Source organism: Xenopus tropicalis, chromosome 7 (assembly GCF_000004195.4).
Source record: "Xenopus tropicalis strain Nigerian chromosome 7, UCB_Xtro_10.0, whole genome shotgun sequence".
Classification (NCBI taxonomy): domain Eukaryota; kingdom Metazoa; phylum Chordata; class Amphibia; order Anura; family Pipidae; genus Xenopus; species Xenopus tropicalis.
In genome coordinates, this window is record NC_030683.2 from 106,932,922 (window position 1) to 106,944,867 (window position 11,946).

Sequence of the window (11,946 nt, forward strand, 5' to 3'; positions counted from 1 at the left end):
TGTAACCAGGGCATTACCTTCTTCTATTGCCCTAGTGCCTAACACATCCCATTACCTCAATATTAGAAATGTCCAACCTAAGGACCAAAAGCTGTTGTTGGTGTACATTTCAATCACCCCCCGAAGGGGAGTCCTGGGAATTGTAATTCAACAACAGCCGGAGGGCAACAAGAACAGACTGGAACTTCCAATTCTAGATTGTAATTTGTGTTTTACAACCCCACTTAAGAAAGTATGTAGGTTTATAAGTTAAGTACTAAATAGGCAAAACATGGGCTTATTATGATTGCCCTTTGGTCTGGCCAATAGACTCGATTGGCCAACTGTTTTTCAAAGCTTACTATGGGTATGTGGATTTTTCAGGTAATGAGACCAAACATTTAGGTATTCAACAACTTACTTATAAGTGTCACAGTTGACAGTTCTTGTCAGGGGGGCAAATGGTAACACATACTTCCCTCCATGTTTAATCTTGGCAGGGAAGCTGCCTCGTGTGGCCCTCACTTATAGCTTCACTTGCAGTTGATCTCTCCACAAGGCATCCTACTTTAGCAACATATGCCATGAAAAGTAAAAAATATATTTCCCACTGGATAATTACTGCTAGACGTCTTTATTGCAGTTTTAAATTTAGAGGCATAGAATCCCACTGACCTTTCTATGTTAATGGGACCTGAGTGTTTCTGTTGGCACAGTAAAGGAGCAGAGAGATATGAAACACAATCAACAAAATCTGATCCACAAACATTTGCTTAACCAAAGGCTCAGTCTAACCAAGCAGAAACTGGCATACTGCATGGCACTAAGGCAGACATTCACCTTCTATGTCTCCCACACCCATGTTCTCTTTTGTTCTCACTCCCTGTTCCATATCTTGCTGACTTTGCCTTTTTTACACCCCATTCATTTTCTGGCTCTCTTTCTGTCCTGTATATTCACACATAACCTTGCTCATGCTAATCCAGTAGTGACCTTGTCTTTGCAGCAGTGCGGGAGAAGCCATGGCTGCTAAGAGAGAGAGAGAAAGATGGAGGCAGGTAGTCCTCTGGAGCTGTGCCAGCACTGCAGCAACTGCACCCTGCTGCCTGCAATAAGCGACCACCAGAGCAGTTAGGGAAAAGGGAATTACCCCTGTACCAACACAGAAACCACAGCAATCTCTTACTATCTGATAGAAGTGTGCAATTGTCAGTATGCTGTACAAAGAACAGAGTGGCATCATTTATTTATCGCTGGCCTTTAGCCATGACAGGGATGGTTTATAGAAGTTCACCTGGTTGGCACTAGGTCACCTTCTTCTCTTGCATAACATTTCTCACCTTTCTGTACCATCAAGCTTTCTTGTTGTTAAACTACAGCTTGCATGGACTTATGCAACTTATGCATTCCTTTCATTGCAACATAACTAGCAAAGTCTAAACAGTGCTAAAGAGTAGCACAGGCCTAGAAATAGTAACTATAGCATCTTACAGCTGCCTAGCAATCTGTGGATTCTGGCAAATGCTAGAGGGGCTGCTGTAAGATGCCATAGACAGTCACTATTTATTGGGCTGGAAGGGGGCATTTTGGGCCTCTGTGTACTTGAAATACCAGGGTCTATTTTGAATCACAGTCTGGACCTGGTCAGCAATGTCTCTACATACTGATATTGCTTAAGCTATAAACCATTAATTTTACAAAAACATCTCAGGATTCCAACTTAACAACCTGGTATAACTGAATCAAGGAAGGAATATAATGCTAGACAGTCAATCTGAGAAATCTGTATGTTTAATAAGGCCTTTATAAGGCAGAACTTGATGAACTTGAAGTCAATTATCAGGCTCAGCTACCATGTTCAGTACTGAACAAGGAATTAGAATGTCATTTAGAAGGAACAGGAATTAGAATGCCATTTGGAGATGAATGCTAATAATGTGCCTTGTGTAATCGAGAAACTACACTAGAGTGATTGTTACAAGCAGGTGTCCATATCTAACTGCAGTCTTATTATAAGCTTAGCTATGTGGAGATGACCAAATGTTTGGGGAATTGAATAAAATCTGAAAACCTCTGTAGAACAACATCCCCTGACCACAACTGAAATTATATAGGACAGGTAAAGAAAAATAAATGTGAAATATCCGAGAGTTACTAGTTTGTGTTATTCTTTACTTTATAACTGTATATCAAAACTTGAATTGGACTTTTTGGTAACTAATGTGACAAATACAGCCTTTTAAGAAGGGTAATGTGTGAGCAATGGAGAGTTTAGCACAGAAACCACAGTTACATGCAGCCTGTCAATCAGATGTTCACTAGGGGAAATATTGCTTAGTCTCCTCCAAAACCTAGGATCTCTCCAGATTTGCCTGGAGGATCATAACCATTAAAACAAACACCAGGACTCCAGGGACAGCAAAGACTCCAGAGACAACACCTAATTATTTCAGTAAATACTTACTAGTGGGTTGACTCAACCCCATCCTCAACTGCTAAATTAGCTTATGAATTGTTCCATTAGTACAATACCTAACATCTGTGGTACACTGACACTGCTCTACACTGCCAATTTGTGCTCAGTCCTGAGCAAAGGTGCTTATAGCAAAAGCGCCAGTACATAGGAAATGCAGGGGAAGATGCAGTGTTTACGTAAGTATTAGTCATGGTAGGCAGGGTTGCATTTCTATGGTGCAGTAGAATGTGTTCAACACAAGGCAACACATCTCTTGTTTCCCAGAGGCTCTGCAAACAGACGATTCTTGGGTAACAAAGGAAGCATAGCAAGCTGCCTAGGAAATGGAAAATGTGCTGCTGCCCGGCAAAATTTTTCTTTTCTCCTCTAACAATTCTTTTCTTGCTGCCACTTGTTTCTTGTTTCTTTTTCATGCTAGCACCTTTCCTAGTTCACACTCAATTCCTTAATTATCCAAACAAATCCTTCCTTTGCTATACTTTGCAATGTGTTCACTCTTTCATAACCAGCCAAGGCGCCTGGTCAGTGGTTTCAGCTGGTTCCCCAAGTGGTGCCATAAAGAATTGGGATAATGAGCTATACATGTTCACAAAAATATGCACCAACCATTCTCTTTATTCATGGCTCTATGCCATGGTACCACTTCACAAAAACCCAACTAGTGCATTAGTGTACTCTCTTTAGGAAATTCATTAAAATTTATATGGAAAACAAATAAAACTACTTAGTAATATATTCCACCAAGCAACAAAACAATGCTTTTCTCCTTATTCTAAGGCTACTCTGTTCTGAGGGGCATCAGAGCCCCCAGTCAGACAAGGAGAACATATAATTATTGCCAGGCTTTAGAAACTACTGTAAATGAATGGCCAATACCCATCTTGTCTGGTTACACCTGTCCTCCATAATAAGGACCCATAGCTACTTACTCAACACCTTGCCCGTGTTGGCAATGGGTCCCTGCTCTCCAAATGGAATGGAATGCTCTACCATGTCAGCCTCCGTCATTGTTTTATGTTTCTAAAAATGAGCAGGTTATTTGTTTGCTACCATGACTTGTGTGAATGGTTTCATCCTAGAATGTGCTTTCAAGGTGGAAAGGGCATAAAAACCCCAAGGCTGAATTAATCCTACCCTGTGTGGAGTTCACAAGCGTAACATTTCAATAAGGGTAAACAAAGTATCCACGGCACAATCTTGGGATTATCGATTCGGTTGGGAGGTCAGTCTGGGGAGTATCAAATAGTGCATCTCTGGGCCAAAGCCAACACAATTTCCTCTCTAAGCTTATGTAAGATGGAGCTGGAATTTATAGCCCCTATGGCAGGGGGTGGGGACGTTCCATGTGTCAGCGCTGATATAATTAGGCTGCAGATACAGGGCAGAATAGTCCCAGTAATCTTTGCTAAGCTTGACTCAACAATCACTGCTGAGTATCCATCTATTTCAGTTAAGGATTCCCAAGCAGGAGAACAATTAGCAATTTCAACATGAAGCCCTTCTAGCCTACTGCTATTTCTAGTCCCGATTATTAAAATATGGATCTTCCCAATACCTGGCTCTCCACTGTATACCAACAAATGCCAACACCCTAACAACATGTTGTGGTGCGGACAGGACAAGTTTTAGTTCCACAATGGAGATTAGAGATAGAGCTAATAGGGCCATTCAAAAAATATTTGTCCTAGGCCACACCACTGCCAACACCAGCCCTTCAGCCCATAATCCATAAATCACCCAGATTCAGTTCCATTGAGTTGTTATCTCTGTGTCTACTATACCACCATAATATACATACTATCCCACCTATACAACCCCTTTCATCCTCACCATCTTGCCCCTTCTTGAAAATACACACTGTACAACAATTAGATTCCAGTTTCATATCACAATCACGCCTTAACTTACACAGTATCCCACTTCTTAGACAATTGCGGGGAGACATGGCCTTTACCTTCCCTCTACATACAACTACACCAAGGGTCCCCAACCATTTTTTCATTTCTCTTCAATTTATTTTTTCAGGGTTGACAATATAAGCATCGGTCCAACATCAAAATCAAGACATTAACATATCACAGAATGTCTTTTGGACTTGTCACTAGCAAATTACAATATGGTGAGCCACATTCAAATAGAAAAAGTGTTGGGGTGCAACACAAGCATGAAAAATTTCCAGGAGTGCCAAATAAGAGCTATGATTGTTAGTAGCTCCTAAGTGGCCTGGGAGAAGCCTAAAGAAACTCTGTTTGGCATGACACTTGGTTTTAATGCAACCAAAATGTGCCTCTAAGTCATGAATTAAAAAATAAGCACTTGCTTTGAGGCCACTGGGAACAACATCAAACAGGTTGGTGAGCAACATGTAACTCATTGGTTGGGGATCACTGAAGTACACACACATCACTGCCGTTGTACCTGCTTGCACCCCTCTGCTCTGAGGAGTTGGGAAATTATTAGATCATTACAATAGACAAGGGATCAGTTTATATCAGTGTTGTTAGAATACTAGATCCCACATTAGAAGTCTTATGAGTTCCTTAGACAGCTTCAGGGCTTTGCCTCATCTGGCACAACTAGAATACAACAGTGGCCCTTCTGGGAATTCATTTTAAATTCTCTCGGTACTCATCTGCTGTGTGTTTAAGCTCTGCACATGCATTCTGTGCTAATCACTGCTAAGCAGACACATGTCTGGGACTTAAAATGCACCATGACTATGAAGGAACATTTCTGCCATCAGTGCCCTGGAGAATCCCTAGGAAACCAGGCAACCACTTCCTGCCTTAATCTAGGGGAAGGATCTGCAGGTGGGAATTACCTGCCTTTGTATATACGTATAAGCCTGTCCAGGTGTGAAAAGGAAAGTCTCTATGAAAATAATCATAAATGTTGATCAATGCAAGAAGTCTGGGGGTCACAAACTAAGGGAAAACCCGTGTCCCTGTGCAACTCCCAAAATTGGCTGTTGGCAAGAAGCTGTAAGTTTCTTATCAGGGACAACTGAAGGGCTACAGATGTATATACAGCAAATATATGTTGCAAGATCCTGGCTGTGATTGGTTCTTTATATACGTACCCAGGTGCTGACCCTGCTGAAATAGCCAGCTTAGGCACGGGGCCACAGGTGCCTATACGGAAAATATAGCCCTGGATTTGACTGCACTGTACCTACCATAACAATGATAGAGCTACCCCTGATATTTATACCACAACATCCATTCATATTGCTTTAGGTAATCAATCCCTTGTCAGGTGATTGCAGTCTAAGTCTATGGGGAACTGGTTTGGGTGCTTTTAAGCAACAACTAAAAGACGTTGCTCTTAAAGAGCCTAAAACAGCACTGTGCGCCATTGTCTCTCTGGCTTCTTATTATATTCCCAGATTTCTTGTGTTATAACTTTATTAAAAAAAAAGATGGTTTGGCTTAACAGTCTGGGGGTGAGACACAACATTGCAGGAGGAGTGGCCAGCAGATATAGCACTGAGGGATGAGGTGTATTATGGGTAAAGAACATGGTGCTTTGTTTTTGCCCCCCTAGAATTTAATGATCCCTGTTATATAGGGCAAGCATAACAGGGGTCATTAAATTCTTGCTATTAAATTAAATAACCTTCATGCATTGGTTATTTTTTGTACCTGGGAAGCAATGGCATTATGCCTTTGATGCTTATATTGTCTGGGTGATACACCTGCATCCAAATGAGAGGCTGTTTATCACAAACAACTTGTTTTTATCTCATATATCACACCCCCACAATCTTCTCTTGGAGTGTCTGACTACTGATAGCAGAAAAATGATAAGCAATTATGTACATGGCTTGTTATTCACATCTTTTCAGCTAAAAGGGGTGCTTGTATAATGTGCAGGAGGAGGGGTGCATTATGTGCATGCAATTTAATGGAACAGAAAATGATTCTTCATTGTTCCCTATTACAGAGTCAATGTGCTAAACAATACATTAAAGCTATGCTAATCCATCCATGTCAAGACTTTGATCCTCTGGTCTCATAGGTGCTCAATTATTATGGAGCCAGAGGCAGCACCACTCTAAATCATTTCTGGCATTATAATGATTGTATCTCTTTGTGCCTGTGGGTGCCAAGTTTAATAAGGCTTGTGATAACCACCATGTGTAGCACCTGGATCCTGTAGCCTGGATGTATGTCCTATAACCCTGGACTTGTATCAGCTGTCTGCAAACTGGTTACCCCCAAATGAATAAGGTGCAGGGCAAATGTTCAGATAGATGGACCCAAGGAACATCCCAGAAGCCCCCTCACTGCACAGTGTGAGCAGCATACTGCACATTGTATTCACATGCACATTGCTGTTACTTGATAGCAAGTTGTGAAAAACTGGGGCAGCTGGGAAAAAAACTTAGTGGGCTAGGCAAAGGCCAATCAATAAATATTTTAGGGGAAACATTACAAGGGCAATAACTTGCTAAAACATGTTCTGAGGGAGATACTACCTCCTCTAATTCTATATCAGATTAATAAAGTTATGAGCACAGAAGCCCATATCCTGTCTATGGCTCAACATCCAACTAATGGCTCAATAGCCTCCTATAAACTATGCATTTGAGACATGTCCGTAGTATAAGACTCTATATTCAAGACCATTTAAGACCATTTAAGGTGTTTTATTGTATGAACCCCTACACTAGACTTGACTGTGCTAAAATGAATATGTAGCCAATTAGAATATTCTCAATGTAGCCAATGTGTTAACAATTCAACACTGTGACTGTAATAAAAACAGCGTGTGTGAATGAAGACATCTCTATTTAAAGTATAATATATACTTCAAATATATTTTAAAATGTATAGATCATGAAGCAGGCAAACTGCAACCTGGAGGTTAGGCCCTTGTGCAAAATATAAAATGGCGTGGCTTTGAGAATCTGGGTTTTTGCCGAATATGGGCATATGTTCCTGGGTGGGGCACAGTCCCACTAAACCACAACTATTTCGTGAATGGCCACACTCTTGCAATTACAAATATACAGGCTACTGACCCCCTATACATTATTTAAAGGAGCAATTACAGTAACTGTTTCTGCCACTACCTGAAATTCAAACCAGTAGTGAATGTCTTTAAGGTCCTTCCTCAGGATCCACTGTCAACCACTAGAGCATTGATAGATACCAGTGCACCAGTGGTTGCAGAACACTAACTCCCAGCATCCCTAGTCTTCACACAGCTAAATGATACACTGGGTTCCAATCCTGACTATAGGCTCAAAAATCCACTGCATCCAACAAGTGTATTCTATATTCTAGGGAGTGCACTTGGGGGTGCTGTAAGTATTGTTGTCAGGAGCACTTTATGGCAGGGGTGTCCAAATTGCAGTGGTTCTTGTCATTCACATTCACTTCAGCAGCTGGCTGACCAGCTAATGCAAATATTGTATCTACTGTTCTAGATGAGTAAAATAAGGTTTATGCCCATGTATAACAGTTGCTAAAAAAAGCTATTGTTCATTAATATTAAGCAAGCATTCAGCCATATACCATGTCAAATTACCCCCTAGAGGGCACTCTTTGATTCAAGGCCTATGAAAAAGATTTCAGAATAACTGGAATGGCTGCTCCCATAAATATAAATGCAACTGTGCAGTCCAATGGAGCTGTTAATATAGAATACAGTACTTATATGAAAGACGCCAATATACAATGCTATATAACCATTGCTTCTGTCTGTATATCCTGCACAGCCTAGAGGCCATAAGAGCTGAGTCCATAGGAAAAATACAAACGCCTGATGAGATTAGTGGGGCTGCTCCCACCTCTGTGATCCTTAAAGCCCTTCCTGCCTGTGTGACCCCTGGATCCTGCAGTCATTAGACATCAGTGCCACATCCTACGAATGAATGTGTAATTCTAGTGGAGCATTCAGCCATCTTGTATATTAGCATTATAAATGGAATATACATCCCTGTCTGCTATGCCTCTGGGATCCTGCATACCATTTATTGAGATTCTTTATTCCCTCTATGGATCTCTCTTCTCCCCATAACCCCTCCTTTCACAGTCACTCTTCCTTCCAAGCTTCCATTTTGCAAATGCTGATTTTAATTCCCATTTCAGCCCTATATCTTCTGCCTTTTGGTATTTGCCCTCATTTTTTTGCTGTACATCAAGGTCATCTAATTTGTGACCTTTGCACTGAACAGCCCATCCCCCCTGACAGCTGGACATATTGTGTCAGTATTATCAGGGAGCAGGGGGAGATTCAGTTCAACAATATCTGGACATTAGGTTGGACATTATTCTTTTTTTGCCTTGCTGAGTCTTCGTGCAATGATAGGACCCCCTGATCTCTAACTGAGGCCCTGCTTTTCCCTTCCTCTCTCTATATCTCTCTCCAACAGCACCAGTTCTCTTCCCATCTCCCTTTGCCCCTCCTCTGTATTCTCTATTCCTCACTAGTACATTCAGCCTTTCTGTCTCAGCCATCTTTTTATTCTCCCCCCACCAAACCCACCCTGTGATCTGTCCTTTCCCTGTCGCTTCACATTTTTAATTTCCCTTTATCTCTTTGAATCTTTTCATTGCATCAAGGTTACATGTGAAATATCTTTGATCTTTTGCCTTGTTCCAAACACAGAATTGTATCTACCCTCCCCAACTCAGTGTTAGCAGGCAGGGATTATCCTCTCTCATTTCCATGCCATATGTTCCAACCCACCCCCCCCCCCTCAGGATGCATGAGGGGGGCTCTGAGAGCATGCGTAAAATACAGCAGAGCATTACATAAAGCACCCACATCTTCGCTGTGACATATAGGGCACATATGACATGCTGTATAACTAGATATGTGTAGCATTTGTGTCTATATGAAATATGTGGGGGGTTTTTAAATGATGCCCAAGATATCATGTGTATGTGTGGATAGCAGGGGATGTAGTGCTGAGTGTGCGTGTCCGGCGCGCTTGTGTGAAGAGGAGGCCCATGTATGGCTATGAGTGTGTATCCACTGTGACCTTGAACAATGACATTCTGTACCCCTGGGCCTTGAGTACCTCTCACCCATAGAAGCAGGGATACAGCTAATGGATATTGGCAATAGCATACATAACAGTCTGACAATACAACTAAAATCATGTAGAGAATGTTTCCATGCAGGCAGATTATTCCTCCCTATACAATCATACTAATCATAAAGCTCCCTTGCATTCACTAAGCACATGAAGGTTTAACAGCCCAAGGAACCCAAGGCATTAAGATCTAGGAACAGCAAAGAGACACATTGTCAGATGATGTGTAAGTCAAAAGAAACATATATGTACTTAGCTCCTGATAGTAGCATATTCCAACACAATTACTTAGCAAAAATCATTAGTTTTAACCCTGTCTCTAAATAAATCAGAAAAGTACATCCATTTTAGAAAATGTTAATCTTTGCAGCCTCCCAATCATAGGCTTAAATCTTTTTATGCCACCTCCCTGGTCAGTTTCCAGGTCCATGCTAATGGCTCCCCAAGTGGAGACTGGGACTTGTTCTACTGCAAGGCACTGGGAGTCAGATATCACATTATCATATAAATCTGAGCATGGCATTGCTTGTATCTGTGCAAGGGGGAGATGGGACACATGATAATACCCTACAGCTGAGGTTAGTGCTGGAAGAGCAATGCTCTGCAGATTTACACTGCACCAGTCTCCCCAATGACCTTCATGTGCCCTTCCCCATGTGCAGTTTGCCTGGGTGATGGATTTATTCTGATCCCCATGGAATTCTATGACACATACGGCTTCTCTGATGGTTTCCTTTTTTAACCTCTTCACGCCCAGGGCGAAACCAATACCATTTTTTCTACTATCTGGGGCAGAGATTTGTCTGGACGTGTACACAGTTATTTCCCTGGGTTAACCCTTACTTACCCCTGCAATCTCTGCCCAGCTCCCAATATCTAATCTGTCTCTGAGGCTCTCTCCCCTTTCCTCTGTCCCTTTTTGTTACAAATGACCTCATCCCGTTCCTTCCCTCTCCGCATCCCCTCTTCCCCCCTGTCCCCCCCTGTCCCCCCCGTGTTCGCAGGCTGCCACTGCACAGCGCTGTACCCACTGCCTCCATCGAGCGCACGTTTCGCCCGGCTTGTATCCTGCCTCTGACGGTCATTGCAAGGTGGCGGCAATGCGGGGAATGTGCAGAGCATGGCGCAGCCTGGGGATGGCAGATTATTGAGCGGCCACTGAAGGGGATCCGTTAATCAGCTCAGGGGCAGGGATCCCAGGCAGGTGTAAGCCCAGGCAGGACGGGCTCTGTTCCCGCCGCACTCAGGCACCACAGATTCAGCACCACGGCGCTGTCCGCACTCAGCATTCACAAAGAGGGAAGGAGAGGGTGACCCTTAGCGCCTAATGCCCCAGTCCGTATACTCACCCCCATTGCTTTTTCTCAGGCAAGGAGCAGATGTAGCCGGAATCCTTCGCAGGGGAATGGGGGGGTCACCTGAGCCCCAAAAAGAAGGGAAAGAGAGACAGAAAGAAAGAGGGGACTAGAGAAGAGAGGAGGAGGAGGAGGAGAGAGGCGGCTGAGGATGAAGCGGACTCAGCTCTGTGCTTGGGGAGGCAGCTGCTCCCTCTCTCTCCCCCTCTCACACAGTTGGTCCCTCATATGCTGCAGTCACTTTGGCCACACCCTCAGGAGCCTTTTAGCCAATCGGCGGCTGCCATTTATCCACCCTATTTCATACTGCCATGCACCCTCCCCTTTTATTGCAGCTGTTACCTTGTTGAAGGTGAGTGTAAGTGTGCAAGAGAAAGTGTGAGCAAGTGGGAGAGTGTGAGGACAAGTGAGTGGAGGGGAAGTGAGTTAGGAAGGGGATGAGGGGAGTCTATGAGGAAGAGTAGGGGGGCAGTGAGAGTCTGGGTAGGTGTGGGAGTTCCTAGAGAAGGCTGAGAGGAGAACGTATGTAACAATCTGGGACAGTTTGATATGCAGCAGGTTATGGGTGGGAGATTAGATTGGTGAGGTAGAAATTGCAATGAGTATGAGTGTGAGCATAGTGTGAATGTATAAAAAGAAAGTATGACGAAGTAAGTGGGAAAATGTAGTGGGAGATTGAGGAGGGGACTTCAAGAAAATATGTGGGGAAGTGGCATTGAAGTTATGAGGAGAAGACTTTGAAAATATGATAATGGGTAATGTGTGAGGAAGTAAAGTGAGAGAGGTGGGAGAGGGGAGTTGGCAAGTCTAGGAAGGGGAGTAAATAGTGGAGCTGCCAGGGTGTGAGAAGGGGGATATGAGGGAGCTGTAGGTAAGTGATGTGTTCACCTATAAGGTGGCTTTACACAAGTGAGTGGAAAAGTGGAGGGAGGTATGAGGAGAGGACTTAGAAAGGAAGTGAGTGGGGAAGAGGAGGGAGGTATGAGGAGAGGATTTAGAAAGGAAGTGAGTGGGGAAGTGAAGGGAGGTATGAGGAGAGGATTTAGAAAGGAAGTGAGTGGGGAAGTGGAGGGAGGTATGAGGAGAGGACT

General features: G+C 43.1%; 1 protein-coding gene across 1 annotated transcript in view; it reads right to left on the reverse strand.

Annotated features, from left to right (window-relative positions):
- atp1a3 (ATPase, Na+/K+ transporting, alpha 3 polypeptide) overlaps window positions 1-11,046 on the reverse strand; it is a 29,048-nt gene extending 18,002 nt beyond the window's left edge. Inside the window, exon 1 of the mRNA NM_001126894.1 lies at window positions 10,850-11,046. Coding sequence (NP_001120366.1) covers window positions 10,850-10,855 — 6 coding nt within the window. The 5' untranslated portion in view covers window positions 10,856-11,046. The remainder of the gene's footprint in view (window positions 1-10,849) is intronic.
- Window positions 11,047-11,946: the final 900 nt, after the last annotated feature.